A 27,111-nucleotide genomic window follows, 5' to 3' on the forward strand; every position below is an offset into this window, starting at 1 on the left:
TGTTTAAATGTATTTCTTATCCTGCATGAACTCATAACCTGGAACACCCTCTCCAGGAAGTCCTGGCCTCCCTGGGATCATAAGAGAAATAAAAAGATTAAAACTTTTAAGCTGTCAAGTGAGTTTGTAATTAGCCGTTTGACATAGCACAGCTGAAACATTAGTCTATGACACAGGATACAGGCTGACCCACTTCTCAGGGACCTCAAAGTCCCACCCACTATACATACTATTCGTACTGGGCAATCTTTTCCATGTATGTATATTCAACCACCTAATATTTGGAGATGGGGTGCATGGTAAAGGAGCCTACCTAGAATGTATCAAAATCAGGACCTATATTCTACATTCCCTATAGTGAGCCCTGCCTATAATTCGGCTGCATGACCCTCTGTCTGAACTCTGAGGAAAATTTACGGTCAGTTTCTCCAGGTTATCTTCAGCTCTTCTTTCAGTTGTCCTCTTATCAGTCCAGATGTCTTTTGCTTTTGAGAAGAACCATCTTTCTTGTCTCAGCAACTCCCCTTTCTCTTTATCTAGCTCAAATGATTAAACCACTAAAACTGACTGCCAACACTGGATACGTTTGCCTCTGCTTAAAACACACTGGCACAGAAGTGGCCATGTACTTTTTGTGGGGTAAATTTAACACTTAATTCATCCTAAAATTTCCAAGCTGAGATGAGGCATCCTTTAAGGCCCTTTAAGGTAGGTTTGAGTCCTAGAATAAGTTAAGAGTGACCCGCTTTATTCCAAAAAAAACTTTTTCAATGATAAAAGAATAGTTTTAGCCACCATTAAAAATCACAGCCAGGTTGAAGTTCAGAGGTTGTGATATTGGACACTGTGAAGCTTCCTTTGGAAATGCCCTGATTTGCTAGATAGATAACCATGTCCGAAAGTGATGGCTTATGATAGGGAATTTCCCGTTGGCTGCATTGGCATTACATATCTTAAGGGAGTTCAAGCAAATTTGCAATGAAGAGACTTCTCCTGGTTGTGCCAAGGGTGTGGTGCTCTTTAGCTTGGGCAATTAGTTTATTTATAATTTAAACAAACAAAAAATGCAGCACTAGCCTGCTGTTAGGTTTTCTGATGGCTTGCCAGCCACCCACCCAGCTATCCTCCAAATGGCAAAGGCATTACCCATTGATGTGCAGGTGTGGTAGGAAGCCTCACCCCTTTTCTAGCCCAGGAGTTCCCTGACTTCTTTTTTAGTGTTGGATGGTGTTATAGAATGTTTGTGCCCCATTCCCCAATTTGTATGTTGAAGCCCTAACACCCAATGTGGCTATATTTGGATATGGGGGTCTCTAAGGAAGTAATTAAGATTAAATGAGATCATAAGGGTGGGACTCAGATCTGAGAGGATTTGTACCATTAAAAGAAGAGATAATGGAAAGCTCATTCTCTCTTTTCTGCACACATTTGCGTGCACCCAGGAAAGGCCATGTGAGGACATAGTGAGAAGGTAGCCACTAAAAGCCGAGAAGAGAGCTCTCACCTGCTGGAGCCTTGACCTTGGACTTTCCATCCTGCAGAATTATGAGAAAATAAATTTCTGTTGCTATGCCACCCAGTCTGTGGTATTCTGTTATGGCAGACTGAGCAGATTAATACACATTGTTATTATCAACTGCACTGAGTGAAAAATCTATCAAAGTTATAACAATTGCCATCATAGCAATCACCAAATGTCACAGATCATGAAAATGCTAAATTTTAGGAATTAAGAAAACAGTCCCATTTACAATTGCATCAAAAAGCATAAAATACCTAGGAATAAATTTAACCAAGGAGGTGAAAGACCTGTACACTGAAAACCATAAGACACTGATGAAAGACATTGAAGAAGACACAAATAAATGGAAAAACATTCTGTGCTCATGGATTGGAAGAATTAATGTTGTTAAAATGTCCATATAAGCCAAAGCAATCTACAAATTCAATGCAATCCCTACAAAATTCTAATGCCATTCTTCATAGAACTAGAACAAACAATTCTAAAATTTGTATGGAACTGCAAAAGATCCTGAATAGCCAAAACAATCTTGAGAAGAAGAATAAAGCTGCAGGCATAACACTTTCTGATTTTAAACTATCTTATAATGTTATACTAATCAAAATGGTATGATATTGGTATAAAAACAGACACATAGATCAATGGAACAGGACAGAGACCAGAAATAAACCCATGCATATAGGGTCAATTAATTTCTGACAAAGGAACCAAAATATCCAATGAGGAAAAGATAGTGTCTTCAATAAATGGTGTTGAGAACACTGGGCAGCCACATGCAAAAGAATGAAACTGGATGCCTATCTTACACCATATACAAAAGTCAACTCAAAGTGGATTAAAGACTTGAACATAAGACCTGAAACTATAAAACTCCTAGAAGAAAACATAACGAGTAAGTTTCTTGACATTCATCTTCGCAATGATTTTTTTTTTCATTTGACACCAAAAGTCAAGGAAATAAAAGCAAAAATATACAGGTGGGACTACATCAAACTAAAAAGCTTCATTGCAGCAGAGCAAACCATCAAAAAATTGAAAAGGTAACCTATAGAATGAAAGAAAATATTTGCAAATCACATCTCTGATATGGGGTTAATATCCAAAATATATAAGAAACTCAAACAACTCTATAGCAAAAAACACACACAATAATCCAAATAAAAAATGAGCAAAGGACCTAAATAGACATTTTTCCAAAGAAGATATTCAAATGGCGAAGAACATGAAAAGGTTCTTAACATCACTAATCATCAGGTAAATGCAAATCAAAGCACAGTGAGATATCACCTACATCTGTTAGAATGGCTATAATTAAAAAGACAAGTGAAAACAAACGCTGGTCAGGATGTGGAGAAAAGGGAACCCTCATGCACTGTTAGTGGGATTGTAAATTGGTGTAGCAGCAATAGAAAATAATATGGAGGTTCTTAAAAAAATTAAAAATAGAGTTACCATATGACCCAGCAATTCCACTTCTGGGTATTTATCTGAAGGAAATGAAATCACTATCATGAAAAGCTAACTGCACCCCCATGTTCATTGCAGTGTTATTTACATTAGCTAAAATATGGAAATAACCTAAGGTTCTCTCAATGGATGAATGGATAGAGAAGATGTGGTACACACACACACACACACACACACACACACACACACACACACTAAAATACCACTCAGCCATAAAAATGAAGGAAATCCTGCCATTTGCGACAATATAGATGGACACTTAGGGCACTATGCTAAGTGAAATAAGTCAGAGAGAGAAAGACAAATACTGTATGATCTCATTGATATGTGGAATCTAAAACAAACAAACAGACAAAAAGAGCTCATAGACAAACAGAGAACGGATCGGTGGTTGCCAGAGACTGAGAGGAGCACAGGTGTAAAGGTGGTCAAAAGGTATAAACTTCCATTTATAAGACAAATAAGTTCTGGGATCTAATGTACAGCATGGTGACTACAGTTAACAATACTGTATACTATATTTGAAAGTTGCTAAGAGAGTAGATCTTAAAAGATCTCATCACAAGAAAAAAAATTAAGTGTGTGATGATGGATGTTAGCTAAAGTTATTGTGGTGATCATTTCACTATATATATATATATATATATATATATATATATATATACACACACATATATATCAAATCGTTATGCATTACACTGAAAACTAATACATTACTATATGTCAATTATATCTCAGTTTTTTTAAATGTTAGATTTTAACCCAGGAATTATTTTATGTCAGATGGGGAATTAATTATAAACCAGTCCTCTATATACACTATCTTATTATTGTTATCCTTTCAATATCTTCCTGGATCATGTGTCTAATTTGGGAGAAAAGCTGGTTTATCTTTTATGACACTATCTCAAATTTATGTAGCCCGTTTCTCCCAAAAACTTCAAAGGATTTTGCTTAAAACTTCTCACTGGTTTTGATTGAAGCCCCAGGACCTATGAAAAAGGCTGATTCCATTGCCTCATTTTTCATTAAAAATCATTTTGCTATCTCTTGGTATTCGATGAGAGAAGCAGCTCTTTGATTTGAGGATTTTTAAAAATTGACTTTGTTCTTTTTTAATCCCAACTGCTCCAGGCATCATTAGCTCCCTTTAATAGAAGTTTCAATTTCCTTTTATCCTTTTGAGCATGGGTTCCAATATCCTCAAAGCAGCACCTTTTAATTGGCCTGGAAAAGGTCACTCTTCTAAGAAGAGGAAACCATATCACACATTTTACAAAGTCCATGTGGGTCTTTGAGATCAGAAGGGGATGGTTGCAGGGGGTGGATTCATCCCACAGCAAATGTTTAGGTGGCATGTGATTACATTTTCAACCTAATTACTGTATATTGTAATTACATGTACTCACTCTTAACCAACCCATTCTCTGCTATAATTAGTTAGCCTTTATTTAAAATTCATTTGTCTTTAAGATTTTGTTCTCCTTTTTTCATTTAGCCAATGGCTGAGGGGCAGCGTTATTTTTGACAGTGGTTTCCTTATATGTAAAAATTTTCAGTGACACTCTCCTATACAGACTCCCCAGTCATATGTTTTTTAGGAAATGATACAAGGGCATCTAATGTCTTCTCCCACCTTCACATACCACCCTCCTACCACCACAGGTTGCCTTGCATATTCTACCAGGTATTTCTCCAGAGAAGTCTAAGGTGTAATTAAATCTTACATGTACATAGACACTGTTTTTAATCAAAGAAATCTTTTTGAGGGAAACCTACTGTATTACAATATTACTTTACTTTCTTCTAGTGTTACAAAAACTAATCTGGATCTGAAGTGGGCACCTAAATCCTGCAGTGGAGGAGGGAAGTAGTAAACCTTTCAAGGCAAGCGGCAAGAATTCACAGAAACCTGACTCCATCAGGCTTCAGTAAAGAGGAGGGTGGGATGGCTGCTAAAAAAGGGGAGGCTGCTACACAACCGAACCAAACCAACCCTAGTCTTTATGGGGCTAGCCATTGACCTCAAAGAATCACTGGTAAAAAGAAATACTCTACAATATTTCATCTTTTATTTTAAAGACACTTTTAAGAAGCCCCAATATTTGGTACCTCAGGAATCATTACTCAGACACTTATGAAAAGTTAAACACTGTTATTTCTACACAATTCCTGTCTTATAGATAGACCATGGATAAATATTATTATTAAAAATGGCACATCAGAAAGATGCTACAATATACCACGTGAAAAATCAAGGTCCACAGTTTTCTTTTTCCTATATTATTGCTTGAAGAAAAATAAATTGATGAGTTGATTTCGTACAAACTTTCCAGAATCAAGTTCCTTGGTTTCCCCTTCTTTTGAAGAATTGGGTGAAATCCTAAGTTTAGCACACCTAATAGAAGTAGACCATCAAGAGCAAGGTAAGCGATTGTCCTCAGCTAGTTTTCCCTGAAGTGCTGTGTTTGTGTTAGATGTCAGCTGTCTAAGAAGGACGTGGATAATTTAGAACACAATCAAGGAAGAGGGACTGACCTTAACAGCCCAGGACTCTAGATTATGACATGGGAATAACAGGTGAAGTAATTAAAGACTAATCTGGAAAGGAGAAGATGTGGCAGGGCAATGCTAACTATCCTCAAAAGGTTAGAAGGCAGTAAAGTGGAAAAACCATTCAATGTTTCCTGTTGGGTCCAAGAAAGAGGAAAGGATTGAAGATGTGAGACAGCAGATGATAGGGTTAATATGAAGAAGAACAGTACTGTAATTTGAAATTTTCTGAAAGTGAAATAGTCTGCTTTTGTACTAGGGAGTTCATTTTCCTTGATGGGGTTCAGGTGAAGGCTGGTTGACCACTTTAGGGGAGTGTTGTAACACACGACATAAGAACCAAACTGCCTAGACATTCATTCAGATCCCTTCTAACCCTGAAGTTCTATGAAACTGCCTACCTTGGGGAGAAATAATTTGAAGCAACAAAATTAGGTACAACCAGATAATATAAATATTAATGGTTTGAAGGATCTAGGACTGTGGGGTTCATCTTACATGTCTTTGCTTAGGTTTTCTTAGCACAAAGTTAAGGAAAGAGTTCCTTTATTTCATTAGAAGAGGCTGTGTATTACACCAGTCTAGTTCACTTAGACAAAAAACAAAACAAAACAAAAACCAAAGTCCTTTAAAGGATGTTCCACCAAGAGTGTTTATCTACACTCATCTACTTAAAGAGGCTCTTGAAATTTTGTGTGGTTGTACTGGGTGGATATATACAGCCCTCTACAGCGTCATGTCACCACCCAGCTGGAATATAGAGAATTCTACTTCACCCAAGGAACCTTTGGTAACTCCCCTTTCATGGCCTCCATCAGCAGTAGAGCTACTAAATGAGGTATGAGTTATAGGAGGCATCCCCTGGAGAATGTTAAGAGGCAGGGGGTCAAATTTCAGGCTAACTAGTGACCTGTGGGGAGGGGGAGGAGAAAGAGAGACAGCAGAGGGGAAGGTGCTTCTTCAGATAACTCCCTCTTTTTGGCTGCTAGCATTCTTGACGTGTGCCATAAAGAGAAGTAGGAGAGCTCATCTTAATAGACTTTTACTCTACGGTGGATCTCAACATGATGCTATGGAAACCACCATTATCCAGTTTAGGTAAAAGACTTGTACAAGACGTAGAGACAGTATGGTGCTAAATATACGGCTTTGGAGTCAAAGAACCGGAGTTCAATTTCTGACTTTCTAATTTCTACCTGTATGAACTTGTGCAAGTAAGTTACTTAACCTCTTTAGGCCTCAGTTTCCTCAACTACAAAATGGGGCTAAGAATAGTTGCTGGCTCATAGTGAGTACTAGATAAATGCCAGCTTCTGTTATTTTCACAGAAACAGAAGACTGAGTCCCACTTAAGCTTGCTTCTCCTTGAGTCCTGTCCAAGACACAAAAGGAACAAAAGTGGCATTGAGGTAAGAATCTAGGTCACATCAAACCTGTTGCTCTGCTGATTGGAAAAGAACATGAATCCAGACTGGGTCAAGTTGAAAGTGAATCCTATATAACTTTTGAAGGAAATGAAACTGTATGTCCTGATATGGGAAGATGTCCAAAACATATTAAATGAGAAAGCATGTTATAAAACAGTATGATCACCTTAGGGAAAAATGATTATTATTAACATAAATTATGATAATATGTCAGTATACATAAAAGAGCTGGAGAAATTTCCATCCAACAGTAGATACAAATGTGGGGGCAATTAGGATTGCATGGGACATTCACTCTAAATCTGTTATTTCTGTAATATTTTAATGTTATAATGAATATTATTAATTTTTAAATTAGAAAGATCAATGTTTAAAAAGAAAAAGCATATTATCTTATTACAGATTTTAAATTTTATGGTATACTGAGCACCTTAAGCTAGAGTAGGGTATTAACAATGATGATAGATAAGCTGATGCAGGAAATGTTTCCCTAGTCTCCTTCTGAAATGATGATAGCACATGTCACATTTTAGAACCTCTTTCATCATACTGTAAATCCTCCCATGATCTGTTGAAGTGGGTATTTGTGGCTAAGACTTTGAGCTGTGCAGGCTTTGAACTGTGCAGCTCGTTTTCCTAGGATGTGCAGCCTTACATCCAGCTTTGAATCCTGGCTCCATGTCTTACTAACTGTATGACCTTGGGCAAAATTCTTAATCTCTGTGCCTCAGTTAATTTATCTGTCAAATGGGTCTAATAGTACTTCAAAGGGGTGTTGTGAGGTTGAATTGAGGTACTATATGTATTATGCTTAGAATAGTGACTGGCATATAGTAAGCACTAAATAAAAAATTTAGCCACTATTATTTTAATCCTCATTTAGAGAAAACCATGGATACAAATGATACATTTATCTTAAAATAAAGCAAAACAAAACAATAAACCAGAATCTTGATATTCATTCCCACTGCTACGTCTCTAATACCGGAATTTTATCACTTAACTCAAAGATTATTGCTGTACCTTCCTATGCAGGCTCCTTGCCTCTGGCATCTCATGCTTCAACCTATCTTGCCTGGCACTGCTGCATTCAACACTTTTTAGCTTTCTCTTATCTCTTACAGCTTGGCTTAAATGGCTTCAGTAGTTTCCATTGTCAAAAGTTTAAGTTTCAGACATTTTCATTTGTCCCTTCACACACTGGCCTCATCCTACCTTTCTTACATGTGACATAGTGTTTCAAACACACACTACACTGCGACAGCCACATTGGTCCACTCCAATTCTGAGCCTCAGACTCAGGTGATTGCCCACAACACCCCACCCCCTCTTAATCCCATCATCTCGGGATCCTAGTGAGTAGTGCTACAGATAAGAAAGCTTCCTGAGCACTCTATCTTGAACTCGAAGAGCATCTAACATTCTCACCCAAGCTCTCATTTGAGACTCAGTTATAGTCACTGAGGCAGGTATCATACTTATATGTAAATTCAACAAGCATTTACTGATTAGGCTTTGGAAGTCTGAAAGGAGGAGAAGACTAAGTCCCTGCCCTCATTGAGCTCATGTTCTATTAGAGGAGATAGAAAGTAAACGAATTGCTTGGCCAGGGGTCGCCATGTGCTTTGTCAGAGGCACATACACGGCTCACTGGTGGTCCAAAGACAGAAACAATCACAAAGAAACAATCAGTGTTAAGAGCATGAAATGCATGGCTCCTCTTTCCCTCTTCCAACAAAATTTGCCCTTCCTCTGGCTGATAAGAAACATGGAGCTGGATCTGAAATATTTTAAGATCCTGTCTTACGTAAGCTCTCAAAATCACAGTCTTTGATCGGTTTCCCCTCCCCAGCACCAGCCTTTTTATTTTTTTTCCCTTTGGCGTATATTTCACCTTCCCTTCTACTTAGTTCACCTCTATCTGCCTGTGTATTTATTTAAGATGTGAACCAACTGGTCAGGTACAATAATCTAATTCTGCACTTGGTTTGAGGCCAGTGCATTGAGGGCATTCAATAAATAATGGTGCCTGGTGTGCTTTCCCTAGATAGATCCTGGCTGTGTATGTCTGAGATGAAGCTGGAATCCCAGGAAGTAACTGCAAGAGATAGTGGTGAAGAGTGGCAGAGCTCTGGAGACCATGGAGGCAGATGTGCTCTGACTGCCTGACCCAGAGGTTATGTACCCTTGTGTTGGGCTTGCTACCGTGATACCTCCAACAGGCAAATGTTACTCTCCTGAGTTGGTTAGGGTGTGACCTCCTTCCTGACATGGTTTTCCAGATTCCATCTGGGTAAAGTACATAAAGGCTTCTTCCCTGTGGGCACACAGGCCTGTGTTTACTTGCTTTCATTAAGGAAATTCTCCTTCCTGTGAGTGGGTGGTTGTGGGAGGGGTGGGGCAGGAGTCTTGGATTGTATGAACTCTCCCAGGAGAGTAAGAGCAGAGAGAAAACAGGGAGTCCTTAAAATAAAATTTCATGGACAACGTGAGTCCACCTGTCCATCAATCCATCCATTCATCTTATCTGATTACCATGTGATAGGCATTGAGGCTACAAAGGTGAATATTACAGGAACTGGCTCATGGGAGATACTCAATAAATATTTGCTGAATGAATGATTTAAGTTTGTACATGAGCTTTACTTTGATTATCATTCCCTACTAGAGGACATTCTGTACTTTCTATATGACAGACATTATCTAGCATAGTTCAGCCCACAGATAGTAACAGAGGCATTATGGCCTGCCTAAAAAGAATATTCCAGCATATTCACTATCTTCTTGGACTTAGATCCCAAATTCCCTCATTTCCAACCTTCTTCCCTGCTCTCTTCTCCCAGTCTCCATTTATGGATCCATTGTTTGACCCACTGTTTGGTTTCTTCTGGCTTCTGAATGATAATTCAAGCACAGATTGCTTTCAGCCGACACTGGCAGTTTTCACTTAGCCTCTAGCTCTCTCTTCTAAGCTGTGTTGTCAGACAGTTAAGGGGCTGGAGAGAAGTCAAGAGAGTTGGCTCCCAGTTCTAGCGAGATTACCTGGCTTTGGGGCAATTTGGCTTGGCCAGATGCATCTCCCATTCTCCATCTGTAGAATGGCAGTGATGCCAACTGGCCAAGAGAAAGAACAAGGGTTGATGAGCTCATAGCTGGAAAGGATGATGTATCCAAGAACAAAGCAATAGTAAGAGGTGAAATTCTGATTTTATGGTTCATCAATACCACGCCTCATACTGTTTCTGGCTTTTCTGCTTTTGTGATTTTGGCACATTCCTTCCAAGGAAGAGGTCTGAATAATTAGCATGACTCGTCTTCTCAAGCACAGACTCCCATAAATAGAATGGATTTGGCACCAATAAGAACACCCGGCTGTAGCTGGCTGCTAATCAAACACCGCCAGCAGGTGAGCATGAGAACACCTGGTTTGGAGAAGCGCTTCTGAGGCAGGAGAGCATTTTTAAAATGTCGCTCAAAGCTGGATTCAGTTAAACTACAAGTTTGAAAAGAAATCATGTTACAAAATGAGAAACTGATCTTTATGCTTAAGGAAGCAGAAACTGCAGATTATAGCTACCAAAAGAAAAGAAACCACACACCCACACACACACACACACACACACACACAAAGATGCCAATGAGTTAATTTTCCCCCCATAGGCTATACAAAAATACTCTTTGAGCATGAACTGTGGAGACAAGGTCCTTTTGTATCTGCTTGTAATACTCCGGCAGCTGACAATGTGTTAGTGATGCACACAAAAGAGCAGCTACAATCCCAAACAAACACTATTCTTATCAGCAGAACGGCAAAAATCAATGTCCAGGATGGATAACCATAATTGCTTATATTGTAATTTTCAAACACAAGAATGAACAAGCAGATATTGTTTGTATTTAAAAAGAACGAAACTTGCCAGAAATAGGATTCTTTAGAGAAAATGCTGTCTAACCAAAAATCAGCCCCAAGTTCTCCAAAAGATGGATTCAACATCCATTTTGCGCTTTTGTGTCAAGCAAGCACTTTCAATTTACCTAATGGAGGAAGAGTAATGAATGCTATGTTATTACCTTCACATTTGCCACTTTCTCCCCAGAAGCCCTCCTGCAAGAATATTGGCTAACAGGAAACGTAGACCAATGCCGCCCCCACTTACAGATTTTGTCGCCGTCTCGAGTTTTGAGTCCCAAGCCTTGGGAGAATCAAAGCCAGGCAGCCGCCTTTGCTTAGCACCATATCTGAACCAGGCCAGCAACAAGACTGGTACAGGAGAGGAGGGCAGCCCAGAGGGAAGAGGAAGAAGCTCTTACTCACCATCCACTCAGAGCTGGCACTGGTTATAAAAACAATAGAACTCCCCCGTGCAGAAGCACCTCCCAGCCACCTTGCCTCATCACTAATTGGTAGTAGTAGGCTCTGCTGTGGGCATGGAAGGGAAGGGAGCTGAACATAGGGAAAAGTGAACAGGCGGAAAACGAACAAGAGCCCCCAAGCAGTTCTCAGAGAAGCATTTATTTCAGGGGGTCTTTGTGATACCAGGGGTTTTTCAACCCTACACCAGGCTCCCCAGCCTAGGAATCCAGTGCTGGGAAGAGAGGTCTCCACACTCTGGCTGTAAAAACCCAAAACACTACTTTGAAGGGACATGTGCATCCAGATGTTCATTGCAGCATTATTTATAGTAGCCAAGATATGGAAGCAACCTAGGTGTCCATTAATGGATGAATGAACAAAGAAGAGATGGTACATACATACAATGGACTATTTCTCAGCCATAAAAAAGAATGAAATCTTGCAACCTGCAAAAATATAGATGGACCGAGAGGGTATTGTGCTGAGTGGAGTAAGTCAGACAAAGAAAGACGAATGCCATATGATTTCACTTATGTATGGAATCTAAAGAACAAAATAAACAAACAAACAAAACAGAAAAAAGCTCATAGATACAGAGAGCATTTTGATGGTTGCCAGATTCTGTGTGTGTGTGTGGGGGAGGGGTTGGGGGGACACGTGAAGGAATTAATTGGTAGTCACAAAACAGTCACAGGGATATAAAGCATAGCATAAAGAATATAGCCAATAATATTGTAATAAGGATGTATGATGTCAGACAGTATAAGATTTATCGGGGTGATCATTTCATAAGATCACTTCATGAGATCACTCATATATAAATGTCTAATCACTATACTGTACACCTGAAACTAATATAATATTATATGTCAACTGCAATTGAAAAATAAAAAAATTAAGAAAAACAATGTCTCCCTATAACTAGAACCAGTTACCTGCTTAGGGTTGCCAACCAAAGGTGTCAGCAATTCTTTGGGACACAGTTAAGGTAGTTTCTGAGACCCCTCAAAGATCTGGCTTCTGGCTACTTAAAAGGTATTGCCTTACAAATATGTGTGTGGGATGATCTCTCTCTGTCTCTCTCTGTCTCTGTCTCTCTTTCTCTCTCTGTCTCTGTCTCTCTCTCTCTCTCTGTCTCTCTCTCTCTGTCTCTGTCTCTCTCTCTCTCTGTCTCTCTCTCACACACTCTCATCTCTCTGCACTCCAAGCCCATTCAATTTCTGCAGAGGCAGGGCTTATAGGTAGGTCCATGGGAGTTCTGGGTTGGTCTATGTCACACATGACCAATACCCATCCCTCCCCGGTTATGTCACTTTTAGGGTTGGCAATAGCTTTAGTCTTCAGAAGTAGTAAACACCATCTCTCTTGATCTGATCTGTGGAAGATTTATTCCTGAGGGTCAGACTGCAGGGGAAGCACAGGTTAGAAGGAATCATTTAATTTGTCCTTTTGAATTTGCTTTATAAAAAAAATCAGCTATATCACCTTATTCCTGAAGGTAATTTTAAAGCTCTGCAGATACTCAGAAGAAAATGAGAAGGGCGGGTCTTCATGGGTGACTCGTGCTATTTAAAGTGTTGAACTCACTTGGCCTGGTCCCACTGCATGCTAGACAGTTAACTTTAAACTAGGTCCTCTGAAAGAACATTTTGACTAAAAAATATTTTTGATTTGTTTAATTAACACTTATACCCAGAGTATAAAGGCAGCCTATACATTGGAAATAACTAACAACCCATCAACCAAACATCTTAACATCTCTTTTTAAGGGTAAATGTAAATATGCATTATCAGACAATCCATTTTTGAAGATTCTATACATTCAGTACTATTAAAAAAATTAGAATGGACAAAAGTAGACTGAAGTCTTCTGTTGACTCACGTAACAGGCTTGCAAAAGCTTTCTTTAACCTCCCCAAGAAGACAGCCTCTTAGGTGTCCACCTCCCAGGCACTCCACCCAAATTCCAATCCCAGTGCAGGTTGGGTGGTGGTGTCTAGCTCCCCTGAATTATCCAGATGCCACTCATTGCAGAGATCCAGTCATTAAACCCTGCCAGACCTGAACGGGAGACCTGGGAGGGGAAAGGCATTACAGAAGAGGCGCTGACCCAGAAATCTGCATACTCCTTTTCAAGGCCCAGCACACACAGACTTCGAGAGACTCCAGTCTTTAGCTTTGACTCATGATCCTAGGCCTAGTGATGAGGGCGTTTCCCCAGTGCAAGCAATTGAAAGAGTTTTGTCTCACTTCTCACTGAGGACATTCCCACAACTGCCAAAGCTTGGGTTCATCCTTAGAACACATAGGTTTGTCATTCAGTGTAGAATTTTCTTTCCTAGTTTGTTTCTCCTTTAGCAAGTCTCTCATTGCCCAGAGGAGCCAGTAACTGTGAGGCTGCCATCAGCTTCTAAAGCTTCTATACACCTGAGTATATCCTTCTACTCAAAATAATATCATCATCTGGAGAGGATAAAAGGAGAAAGGAAACATTGAGTTTCACACAAGAAAAAGAGACAAGGAGCCTGAGTTATTCAGAATAATTTCTCTTTTCTGAGGCCTTTCCTTCCCCTAAACATAAAGATTCTTTTGTTGTCCTCAGTTTTAACTACCAAGGTTCCATTCCTGATTATATTTCCAGGATGAGGCCACGCCCTCAGTCCTTATGTTTTCTTTAAACCTAGAAAACCTAGAAAAACCAATGCAAAACAGAGTCTTTGCCTATTGCATCTGAAGGGTTGGGTTCAACCCCTCCAGGCCCGTCTTTCTATGACATAGTATGCCCACTCAGAAAAGCACAGTGATGTTTTCCCTTTTTTGAAAACTCCTGGTTACTTAAATAAAAGTGTATGTTATAGTACTATCTTTTCTCCCATCCAGGAATGAATTCAAACACTATAATTCTTGGGAAATTATAGGCAAATGGGATGAGATGGATTGCTAGGCACATTAGGAAAAGTAACTTAAAATTAGCAGTAATTTCAGGGGTGAAGTAAAAGCCTGCTCTGAGTTCCTACCTATACTTTATGTGAAAGTAGCTATACAGGATGTCCATTAAGTAATTACCAACTTTTTTCTCCTTGGGTTACTAATGGTTGGGGTATTTGTTAAACAGACTGGGATGTTTGTATGTTTTTGCACTGTGGTATCTGCCAAATTATTTTAAAATAGCTGAATGTTCCTTCAAATATTTATCACATGGCACTTAAAACAAAGTAATAAAGAACATCTTGAAATTTCAGAATTTCTACAGAAAACAAGCTTTTAATAAAATAAAGGACATCAATCACACATTCTGCTCACTTATGAAATATTCAGGGCAAGAAGAATTCCCAGGAATCATGTTGAAGAATTGAATTTGGCAGCATGAGACCTGGATAGACCCAATTCTTAGTTGTGAATAGTCTATAACCAAGAGAATTGGTTGGGATACAAGGATAACTTTCATGCAAGGTACCGGGGCCAATGCCCACCTATTCTACACAGCACAATGGCGGGTATCTCTGATGCTGAAATCCGGGGTGGATGTGATAGCTCAAACCAAAAGTCAGAAGTCTCCCTGAGGTTCTGCTTTGCATTTTTGACAATCCTGAAGATCCAGAGGACCTCGTATCTTGAGTTATTCCTATGGTGGAGGAGCCATGGAGTTTTCTGAGCACGTAAGGTTATTCTGCCCCAAGGAAATCAGGAGTATATGGAGGGGTTATATTTTTGAGGAATTCCCAGCAGTAACTCTGATGAAGTGTAAGGGTGTGAACCCTTAGTAAAGTATTGTTCCATTGCTCCAGAGGCCTTTTAGACCTGGTCAAGTCAGGATGGAAGTCGTTTAGGAGAGTCATGTTACCTTGAGTTCCACATTTCTAGAATTCCAAGCTTGTATTATAGGCCCGACTCTCCCTCCATCAAGTTGTAGAAATGGATGTTTTCATCAAAGGATTAGAAGCTACCATTTCGGGCCGGCCCGGTGACTCAGGAGGTTGGAGCGCCGTGCTCCTAACATGGAGGTCGCTGGTTCCATTACCAGAGGGCCAGTGAGATGCGCCCTCTTACAGCTAAGATTGTGAACAACAGCTCTTCCTGGAGCTGGGTTGCTGTGAGCAGCTGGAGGTCGGCGAAGGAAAAGGAAAACAGTAGGTCCCTTTGGAGAAGAGACTGTATTTTCTCTCCTAAAGAGAAGATTGTAATCTCAGGAACATGGCTGATCAGTGAGTGATCCTTAACACGTTGGTTACGGCGGGGTTTAAATCCCTCATAAAAATCCGCTCAGAAAAAACGAAGATTCTCGTGATCCGTACGCAACGTGTTAAATTGCAGAAGCTGGGGCTACTATGCAATGTCCATACCGACAAGAAGATAGTCAGAGGTAGGTTGGCCAAGATGGTCCAGTGAGGACCCTCTTTTACCTTTAGCTGGACCACTTTAAAGATATTTAATTTGTAGGCTTCCAGGCCTAGTGACAGGTAGTCTTGAAGACAGAAATAATTATGATTAGGGTATCAACTCAGTAAAGACAGAGGTTTTTATCACCCACCCCCAACTTCGTCCTCAACATTTACAATAGTGCCTAATAGTAGGTGCTCAATCAATATTTGTGGAACGAATCTAAGGATGCTATTACTGGAATTAATGGATAGTCAAGCCTGTTCTCAGGAAAGGGTATAGAATTGTTACAAAAGAATCTTAAAGGAAACATGGCCTATCAATTTTACTTTTGGTTTAGTGTGTGCTTGTGTATGTGTTAACATAGTTCCATGCATCTCTATCAAAGTCACATAAACATTTTTCCTGCTTATATAATACACAATTGTTTTTTCTAAACTTGGAAAATAATACAGTCAGCCTTTGACGAACAAGTTAATACTCACACATAAAATATGGTTGGAGACTGTCTTTAATCACTCTGGAATTTGAGGATGCTTTCTCTTTTTGCAACACTGCAGATGAAGAGCTCAGAATTTGATAAATTATCAGCCTAATGAGGCTTCTAACTCCTCTAGCCAGTCATTAGCTGCCAGGAAATGATCGTTGTTACTTAATTATAAGATGAAACTAAACATTGAGAAATGTTGAAAGTGATCTGATTGGCCAATATTCCAAAGACTACGTCCACAGGCATGCCCTCTACATACCAATTAAATCTGCATCACCCATAATAAAATGTTGCGTGCTGTTGGCTGTGTTCTATGTTGTCATTTTCAGATCAGAACAACAAAAACAATTCCAGTCTAGGGCACTTCCCTGGTACCAATGAGTGCTAGGCTTTTCTAACTTAGAGGATAAGGACTCTTGTGAGCTCATTACTCCTCAGGAAATGCCCTTATTTTCACTTTGACCACACCCCAAATAAGAGACAGTCTTAAAGACAACAAAAGCAACCAGCTTTTGCTAGCTGTCAGGGAGAAAAGTACCAAACACCTTTCCAAAAGGAAAATGGATATGCACGAAATTTTATTTTGATTTTGAGGGGCAATTCATTAGCAGAGTAAAAATGAGTATTGGAGGGAGAATGTTGAGAGATGTATAAGACTTGCATTCTCTAAGTGCAGGCTGTTATACAGATAAAAAAATGAAAAAACAAACAAAAAAACACCACTAATAGGTTTCCAGAATAAATTTTTCATTTTTAGCTCAGTGCATTATAACTTTAATGCAATCTTGTACCAACACTGGTTTTTATCAAATATCATCTGCTTTTTCTTTTTGGAGTCTCCACACCTTGAGCTAAAGGATGTTGGTTAAGCAGCAGGAGCCTGGAACTTCCAGACTGCCTGGGTTCTAATCCTGAATTGCCATTTAAGCACGGTGTTTTGGTATTTGGGTAAGAAGAAAGGAGAGAAATAAAATTAAAAGTTTTGCTGAAATACAAGTGTTTCCCAACTTAAGTACAAGCTGTGTTGCAAGATTTCAATTATAAATTAATTAACCTGAATTTTAGAGGAGGCCTTGCGACCTTATTGAAAAATGGATTATAATAGCCTCTATTGCTTGAGGTAAGGATTAAATGAGCTAATCCCCTCTAAACAGCACACTAAGTTCTCTATAAATGCTGGGTTTTATTATATTTGCCTTTTGTCCTATGTGGGTATTGCTGTAGGAAACAGACCCAAGAACTAGTGTGAAAGAACCATAAGGAATTGCATACATAAACATCAAAGTGACTCCATGAAAGTTTAGTCCCCCTAAATAGACACAGTAGATCAAATTTCCTACTGTGTTCCCCTGAAAATAAGACCTAGCTGGACAATTGGCTCTAATGTGTCTTTTGGGGCAAAAATTAACATAAGACCCGGTCTAAGACCTGGTCTAAGATTTTTGTTCCGAAAGACGCGTTAGAGTTGATTGTATGGCTACGTCTTATTTTTGGGGAAACAGGGTAGGAATGTATATTAGTTTTAATTCATCATTCTAAAATCTAACATTAGGAGTCTTTCTAGCAATACTGGTACAGTCCTACTTCAATACCAAATCCCTAGCTAAAATGGTGATAGAAACCACACATGTGAATAAAGTGTCTTCACTTGTCTCCACTTCATCATCACCTGTTCTCTCTTCCACCCACTGAAGTCCCATCATTCCTTTGCAACTGCTTTTTATCAAAGTCACCATCATTCTCTACCTCGCCAAGGTTGATGGTGTCTGATCATCTCATGAGATCCCTCAGAGGCAGCATTCATCTCAGCTGACTGTTCTCTCCTTCAAGAAACGTTTTCTTTTTTTGGCTTTTACAACACCACACCCTCCTGGGTTTTCTTCTTCCCCCAACTCACTGACAGTTTTTTCTCAGGGGCCTTGTGTGTGTGTGTAACCCAGTCTCATGTATTTTTTAAAATTTATTTTCAATTACAATTGACATTCAATATTATTTTATATTAGTTCCAGGTATACAGCATAATGGTTAGACATTTATATAATTTACCAAGTGACCCTTCCCCTCTCCTCCCTCCCCCCCCCATTAATTGCCTTTGCTAGAGCCTCACCCTCCGAGGCTGAGGTGCCCCAGGGCTTGGTCTTCACATTTTTTCTCTATCTACACTCTCTCTGCTGAGTGAATCAGATCCTGTGACCTTAAATACTATTTGTATGTTGATGACTCTCAACTTTCTCTAGCTCTGATCTCTCCCACAGATTCCAAACTCTTATATGCAACTACCTATTCAGATACCTGACTGGTATATCAAACATAGTATGTTTGAAATAGAACTCTTGCTTTTACTATTCCCTAGCACCTTCCACACCCACCCCTCCCCTCCAGACTTGCTATTCTCCAGTTTTCCCCATATTAACTAATGACCCCATTATCATCCCAACTATACAGCTCAAAACCCAGCAGTCACCTTCATTATTCTTTCTCTTATTCCTTTTATTCAATCCATCAGCAGATCAGGTGATGCTATCTCAGAAACCTGTCTCAACTCTTATCACTTCAGTCATCTCAATGGTACCATCATAGAACAACCTACCATCATCTCCTTCGATTAGTATGATCGTTTCCTAACTGCTTTCCCTGCTTCTACTCTGGGCCTTATACATTTCTTCCACAAAAATGAATCTCAGTGTTATTCCAAAGAAATAAATTTGATAATATTGTTTCCTTTCTTAAAATCCTTAGACTACAATTCAATTCCTTACTATGGTCTATGAGGCCCACATGACGTGGCCCCAGCCTACCTTGTTCCCTATGCTTCAGCCATACGGGCTTCCTTTCACTTCCATCAACATCCCCAAATTGTTCCCACCTCAAGATCCTTGCTCTTGATTTTGCCCTCTGCTTAGAATGCCCCACACCTCCATGTGGCAGGTTCCTTCTTATTATTTTGATTTCCATTCAAAAGTCACCCAACCTTCTCTGACCCTCCTACCTAAAGCAGCCTGCTCAACCTCTATCCCATGACCTGTTCTGTTTTCTTTATAGCACTTATTACTATCAGAAATTACCTTATTTGTGTACTTATTTACTGTCTATGTGCCCCAAGGAGAATGTAAATTCTCTGAAAACAAATACCTCACTTATCTTACTCATCACTGCGTGTCCTATGCCTGCCATATAGGGAGTACTCCATAAATATCTGTTGAATGAATGAATTATCTCTAAGTGTAATAGCAGTTTGCAAATTATACATAATGACCCATTAGAACGCAATAGCCAATCCAAATAATTCACCAATAGCTAAGAAAGGGCTGGAACCAGGGGCAAATTGGAGTATATGTCTGACTGCAATGCACGGTCCAATAAAAATGATGCTCAATGTTATGTTCTTTTAGGCCTTGCCAGCCTTCTCCAACTCATCATCGAGAATCATCAAAAGCTGATGGCGGAGTTGTTCACATTCTCTTTCTTCTCCTTCCTCCTCCAGTTGCAAAGTCTCACAGGAAAAGAATAACTTGTGACTTATTGGATGAAACAAATTATTCCTTCTGCACCCCAGCTTCCTATAATCCAAAATATCATGCCCTGATTTACTCAAAACCTTGCCTGAGCAAGTCAGCAGGTGCTTTCCAGCCCTGTCTTTGAGAGCAGGTCCGCTGGACTTCACTCTGTGGCTTACTACAGTAAGGAGGCGAGTGCTGCTGAGGTTAACACACAAGAGAGCTCCACTACCAGATTTGTGCTGCGAAGGAAATGGTGGCAGAAATGATCTTTGACTTTACCTCTCTGTTTTCACCTTTCATATTCCATCTAATGAAATTTTAAATGCTCTAGATGATGTAAGGAAGAGTACTAAGCTAGAAGGTTTACTTCTGGCTTTGCTATAATCATTTACCATAATTTTGGGCAAGTCATTTAACTTCCCTGAGCCTCCCTTGTTTGTCTGTAAAATGAGAAGCTTTTAGTAGATGACCTCTAGCTCTAACTGTGCATGGTGTGGAAATATTTTGTATCCAGTAAATACAAAACAATTAAACTCATTGGTGAAGCTGGTTATGATTGGTGCTGTCCTACTATAGTCAAAAGACAATAGAAGGTGGGGTCAATCTGGCCAGAGGATTGGCTGCAGCTTCTAGAGATAGAACTTAAAGAGACTGGTGACTTCCCATGGGATAGGGCACGGTTGTAAGTACAATATATGAGCTGAAGATTCCAATATTCCTATCTCCAGCCCAGATTCATATACCCAACTTCTTAGTCAACGTCTTCACCTGATATCAATAGGTATATCCACATTTAATTGTTTAAATCCTCTCCCCAAAGCCTGTTCACCTTGTCATCTTCTCAATTTCAGTAGATGGCAATTCCATCCATCTGATGCTAAAGCCTAAAACCTGACTCCCTTCTTTTCTCACTCCACATTTAGTCTTCCAGTGGGTCCTATTGTTTCAACCTGCAAAATAGGTCCAAATCCAACAGCATCTCCCCTCTCCACTGCTATTATCTAAGTCCCATTATCATCATCTCTCTCCTGGATTACTGCCATAGCCTTCTCACTCAAATTTCTGCTTTCACCCATACCTTCCACCTCCAGTCTTTTCACAGCCAGAGTTATTCTTTTAAAACCTGAGTCAAATCACGTCAGTCCTCTGCTCAAAACCCTGCCATGTTTCCTTCTTTCACTCAGAGTAAAGAAGTACAACGGTTTGCAAGTCCCCGTATGATCTACTCCTCCCCACCCATCTATCAATTCTTTGACCTCATCTGCTACTGTTCTCTCCCTCTCACTCTATTTTAGCCACAGTGGCCTCCTTGCTATTTCTCAAACACACCAAGCATTCTCTTGCCTTAGGATCTTTGTAGAGAAAATTCCACTTGCTCAGTGTCCCTATGGCTACCTCTCTCACCTTCAAATATCATTTTTTTTTTTTTTACTTAGTCTTACTTTGGTCTTCCTATTTAAAATTACAGTTTCTCCAATCCCATTTTCTCCCCATGTACTAATCTTCTAATAGTCTTTATAATATAGTTATGTATTATGTTTATTTCCTATACCCTTATCCTGAATATATCTCAATAAAGGTAGGGATTTTGGTATGTTTTGGGCCTGACACAAATAGACATTCAATAAATAGCTGTTGAGTGAAGTGAAGAACGAGCGTCACTATGGGCTGGGAGTATCTGTGTCTGTGCCCTCACTGCACCCACTTCCTATAAAAGCTTGTCTCAGGTTCATTGAGCAGTGTTCAAATTCCCTCTTGATTGATCCCATCTTACTATCAAGAATCTCCAGAGATCAAACCAGCTCACTGAACCACAATGGCACATGACAATCCTTGCTTGCTTTGATTTTTAAGACCGTTTCCTCCATTGAACCATGGATTTCGGAAATAGGGAAAAACCCAGTGATCTGTCATCAATTGAATTGCCAAATAATGTTTTAACGTAAGATCTAGGCTCTCTTCCTGGATTGCTTTCCTAACTTTAACTATAATTTCTTAAAAAAAAAAAAATTGTTAAAGCCTTTTCTACATTTCTTTGAGGAAACCATACCTATATTTTCAATGCCTTTCATACAGACCTGTTACTCTGCCCAACTATCAGAAAGCAAGATTTCTAATCCTAAAAGCCCTGTCTGGTAATCCAATATAGAGAAAGGAAGTGGAATCATTTGAAAGGGGATTCCCATCAAAGGGGAGGTTGTCCGTGTCAAATTATAGTAATTTACTTGGTTCTAATATTTACAGCTTCTAATATTTACAGACTGGAACTAATACCTTATCTTCTGAATTACCTTTGCTAATGAAAAAGCAGTAGTAAAACTTTTGCAAAACAGAGGAATGTATATGCCCTTAAACCTATGATAATGACAGGCTTTGTGGATAATCTTAGAAAGATTGCTAATTTTCTTGGCAGTTGACTTTCAGAGAGCTTGAAACAGGCATTCTCCCTAAGTCCTGGTCATCTCCATTATTGTGAACAGAATACGAACAATAGAGAAAAATATTAAAACATAAAAAGAAAAAAAAAACAACAGTAGAGAACACAACACTGGATAGAATCTCTACACAACAGACAGGTCATTGGCATAATTATAAGACCTAAAATTTATGTTTCTTAAAACATTGAAACTAATTTAGCCAGAAGCCCCCAAAGACATGAGTCTTGGGTTGTATCTTGAAAAATAAATCTACAGTTGTAGTGGGTCTGACTCAGGCCCCAGATTTTTGACTGTTTCTTAAGCTTTACATGATCCTTAGGATCTCCCCCTGCAGACTGCTATCCAGAAGCTCCTGAATTTACCTTCCGGGACTAGTTAGGAAGTTGGGAGAAAGTCTGAGAAAAATGTTAGAGAAAAAGCCCATGCTAGCATCCCCCAAAGTGGTATGTGTCTAACAAATACTATAACACGGGTGAACATGGCCTATGTACCCTGATGTGCCCATATAATTCTGGGAAACACGATCACAGACTCATTGGCTTGGCAATTGCTAATCATTTGAGCTTTTGAGGGCAGTCCCCCAACAGTTTGAATTAAAAATGCCAAAGTTCTCCTAACTGTCTATGGTTACAAATTCAAGAACGATGAGACAGTGCTGCAGCTGGTGACCCATCAGCCACTGCGTCATCGTGGCACATACAAAGGACAGTAATCTGAGATGCTACGTACAACATCCAGTGCCTGAGAAAACAATGACACTTTTATCATAAAGGAAAAACACACAGTAGAGAATAGGGACTTTGGGAAAGACCAACCAAATTTCAATTCCCAGATCTGCCACTTACTATGTGATCTTGGTCAAGGAGCTTCACCTGTCTGAGCCTCAAGTCCTTCATCTGTAAAGAGGGACAATACCCTTCACCTGTCCAGGTTGTTGGACATCAGAGATAATGCAAATAAAATGCCTGGCATTGACTGTACAAATGGTAGCTACTTTAGGTAATTCTACTCATGCTAAACTAAGATTATATTTCTTAATTTCAGCAATTTCTTAATTGTAATTTTTAACTGTAAGCACTGTTGTCAGAAATTTCTATTGTTGGTAAAACTTGGAGATGAATGATAAACAATATTTTAGACAAACAGTGGGTATGTATATTTTAGAAGGAATCGTTTAAGGAAAAATGGTTTTAGTCACGTTTTCAATGGAAATGTGGCAGCAAGCAGCATTTGTGAATTCAGGTGACCTTATTTAAATACCAACAATTAATGTTCAGGCAAGTATGATTACTTTTAATGTACAGACAATCCTCTTCTAATCTCACTAAAGCTAAGAGACAGGTTTTAAAATAATCTCAACCTAGAGATGGAAAATCCCACAATCAATTTTTCTCACCAAAAGAACTGTTAGCTCGGAGGGAGTGCTTTTTCTTTCCTGTGATTTCCTAGCATTGCATGTCACGTGATTTAGGGTAAGCTGGATGAAAGAGTCTTATGTGCTTCTGCATCACAACTCTTTTGTGCTTCAATCTGAGATTTATATAACATCCTCCCTACCCTCAAACCAAATGGAACTGACTTCTGCAGAGTTACAAAACACCCCAGGGCATGTCCAGCCCCTCTGCTCTACTCTCTCCATGAATAAACTGAAAGGTCAAGGGATTTCTCTGCATGTAAAGCAAGCTGAGGGACAACCAGACCCAATCAAGGATTCAGCAAAAATTTACTGAACACCTACTGTATACCAGGCACTGTGCTAGGCTCTAAGAGGTACAACTTGTGAGTCTAAGAGGTAGACTCACAAGTTGCTTAGAGTCTAAAGGGGTAGACAAATAAGTTTACAATATGATGCGGTTGGTTATAAGGGGTGAACAAAGATAGGATATTATAAGAATACTCACCAGCCTTTAGGGAAGAGGGAACAAGTATTCTAAAGAAGTAACAAGTGCCAAGGCAGGAGGAGAGAGAGTAGGTGTGGTATGCTCAGGCACTGAAAGGGGCTCAAGTGATTGGAGTGAGAAGGGAGAGAGGAAGCAGACCTTGGTCAGGTGTGCGGTTAGAGAGAAAATCCTTGCATGATGTGTATAACTTTTTACTTTATCTTGAACACAGTGGAACAATTAGGGCTTTAAGTAATTCAAGAAAGTACAGATAGAGGGAGAGGGATGGGAGTAATCAGGGGAGAGAGGTAGAAGGGGAGGGCAGAAGAGGGAGGGAGGTGCTATTGTTGTTAAAAATGGAAATATTTGTCTCATGTCCCCAAAGGAAGAACTTTCTCTTATACTTCATTTTGGCATAACTGCATAACTAAGTCGCTAGGTATTTGGGGTTAGGTAAAAATTGTGAAAATAAATGTTTAAGACCTGTAGTTTTCATCAGGAAATTTTAAATCATATGTTTGATAGCACCTGTTAGACTTTACTTCAGGGCCGATGAAGCTGAAACTGTAGCTGCACTGCCATTGTAGTCTGGAAATTATTTTGGCCAGAGATTTGGCTGATCGTTGCATTTAATACGGGAACTGCATGCATCCCAACAGCACTGACTAAACTAGGAGTGTGACATTAAAATATTTCTGCTCTCCTTACACAATTTAAAGGTACCTGAATGAGTGATCAATGTTTATATATTAACTTTGCACAAAGGGGCCTTTTTACTTCCAATAATAATGTAATATCATTGCTCTTAGGTTATGAGGGACAATAGGTCATAAAAGTAAAAATGATAAATCATATACTATTATGCCTTTTAACTCATAAAAATATTAAAATTCATCACACACTACCTCAGAAATTTTTGCAAATTTGGCAAGTCTCATTTGGCTTTAATTCAAACAATCTTCCCACTGTTTAATATTATTATTACATCCAAAAAGGATTTGAGGCAGTTCTGAAATATTCAAAATCCACACTCCATATTAGTTCAGATGTGCTTTTAACACACCTGATTCATTTCAAACATTTCATTCTAATTTTTGTTTAGCTTTTGCAAGAAGGGACCAATTTAAAAACACCATAATAACCACTCTTCACCAAATTGTGACAGAGGAGGGGCAAATGGCCCAATTTTTGCTGTATAGTGGTAATTACCCTGACTGGGGATTCTCTTGTCCCACACCCACTCTCGGAAACCTGAATAACAAAACAGGACTGGAGGCCTTCTGAAGTTTCTCAGGCTGAGCAAACGTTGCTAATGCTTCATCTCCTGGGAAACTCGGAAACTTCCCAAGTATGAAGTTACAGCAGCAAAGCAGGCAGCTGAGTGAACCCTGGAGCTGTAATATACTGTCTTTTTCAGACAACAGTGCTTCAGTGTCAAAGCCACAAGACCAAGGGCAGGCACAGCATGCAGAAGGAAACCTCTATCAGCAAGCACAAAACAGTGACACAGAGAGGTGGCCCAGACCAGAGAAGAACAGAAGGGCAGCGCACTGACATGTCTGAATGCAAAGCATGCTTGCCATCACCTTTCACTCCGGCATCCTAATGAGAATTAAAGGGGAAGTGTGAAGGCTTTATGATCATTTTATTTGTGTGTTAAAAATATCTAGTAACTCTTTTAAAATGTCCATTTCTCTGCAACATTAATGGATATTTTTTAAGTATTTTAGTATATGTGCTGCTGAAGTGAGCACTATTTTAAAAGTATTTGATTAGAAAAATTGAAATAACCTAAATTTAAAATTCATATACATGAATTATAAATATTAAGATGCTAGAGATTAAAAACAAAGTAAAACTAGAGTTTCATAACTGGACTGAAACTTTTTCTGCACTGAATGATTTAGAAAGAAAATGCAGAGTTCTCAGTTATGGTACATCCGAGTGTGCAGGACATTTAGTTGTTCTCCCCGCCCCCAAGTTCTCTTGTTTCAAATTCCAAGAGTGTTCTTTCAGTTCCATTCTCTCAGCTCACACTGCTGAAAAACACTCCCATGTTTTGTGCAAATCTGAAGCTAGGAAAGAGACAGAAAAAAATTTTGAAGCATAATAATTAATCTTGAAAGAAAGTAATTCTGTATCATGTTCGTTAGATATCAGGAAAAAAGGGACTTTATCGTATCTAAGAAATATTCAATTGAATAATAATTTTTAAAATATCCTCATTCTTAAAAGAAATATTTGTGTAAATTGGATGAGAAAAATACAGAATGCTCTTATTAACTCCTTGGAAAGATCCAGGTCATAGTTTGGGCCACAGAGTAACTGAAGGCCCCTGACCAAGGGCCCAGTGCTTTCCTTGGGCCCCCTGGCAATTAGCTTTCTAGCGAAGAGTTAAGTTTTATAAACTGCTAAGAGACCAGGCAGACAGATTGGCTCTACCAGATAGTTTCCAATTTGACTCATGTTTATGGTCTTTGACCTTAACAGTCATTTGTGGTCCAAGTGCCATCAGACATTCTGAAAGATGGTGGTGTACAGATTGATAAGCTTAGACTTTGAGACTTCAGTTGACTTCTTGCCTTGCTGTCCAGTCTTAGGACAACAGGAGATATGTGTTATAGGGAAGAAGGAAAGGATAGGATAGGATAGGACATGATAGGAACAGAAAGGAGAGGAGAGGGGAGGAGGGAAAGGAAAGGACCACAATCCATTTCCTGAAGGCAAAATATCCCACACTTAAAAGAAGAGTAATAAAAGAAGTCAAAAGCATGACCTGTGTCTTATAAGGAGCTCTTTCCTCTAAAAGAAGCAAATATATCACTAAAAGAGTAAACAGAAGTTAGCTGTAAATCAAAATCTTCTGCCTAATGCATTCCTAGAGTTTCTTCCTGAGAGCAGATGCCAGTGAGAAATGAGCATTCAAGAACCCAGACAACTCAGAAGTTAGAGGAAAGCTGACTCAAATCATTTTCATTACAGAGATAAGATCACCTGGCCTTCTTCAGTAGCTTAATAACTGTAGCTTAATGTCCCTCTGTCTGATTCTCAAAACCATAAACTGAGAAGAAAAAACCCCCTTTGCTTTTAGCCATCACCA

General features: G+C 39.3%; 1 protein-coding gene and 1 long non-coding RNA gene across 10 annotated transcripts in view; one reads left to right on the forward strand and one right to left on the reverse strand.

Annotated features, from left to right (window-relative positions):
• Positions 1 to 9,137, forward strand: part of LOC109440252 (uncharacterized) — a 34,260-nt gene extending 25,123 nt beyond the window's left edge. The window contains exons 2-3 of the long non-coding RNA XR_012493686.1: positions 6,871 to 6,951; positions 9,017 to 9,137. This is a non-coding gene — a long non-coding RNA (uncharacterized LOC109440252). The remainder of the gene's footprint in view (positions 1 to 6,870; positions 6,952 to 9,016) is intronic.
• The window catches only part of SHROOM3 (shroom family member 3), a 286,596-nt gene that overhangs the window by 102,693 nt on the left and 156,792 nt on the right, over positions 1 to 27,111 (reverse strand). The window contains exon 1 of one of the 9 annotated variants that reach the window (XM_074324429.1): positions 11,127 to 11,277. The exons of the other annotated variants lie outside the window; for them this stretch is intronic. Coding sequence (XP_074180530.1) covers positions 11,127 to 11,206 — 80 coding nt within the window. The 5' untranslated portion in view covers positions 11,207 to 11,277. Of the gene's footprint in view, positions 1 to 11,126; positions 11,278 to 27,111 lie in introns of those variants that run through there. 9 annotated transcript variants of the gene reach the window in all.

Source organism: Rhinolophus sinicus, linkage group LG02 (assembly GCF_036562045.2).
Source record: "Rhinolophus sinicus isolate RSC01 linkage group LG02, ASM3656204v1, whole genome shotgun sequence".
Classification (NCBI taxonomy): domain Eukaryota; kingdom Metazoa; phylum Chordata; class Mammalia; order Chiroptera; family Rhinolophidae; genus Rhinolophus; species Rhinolophus sinicus.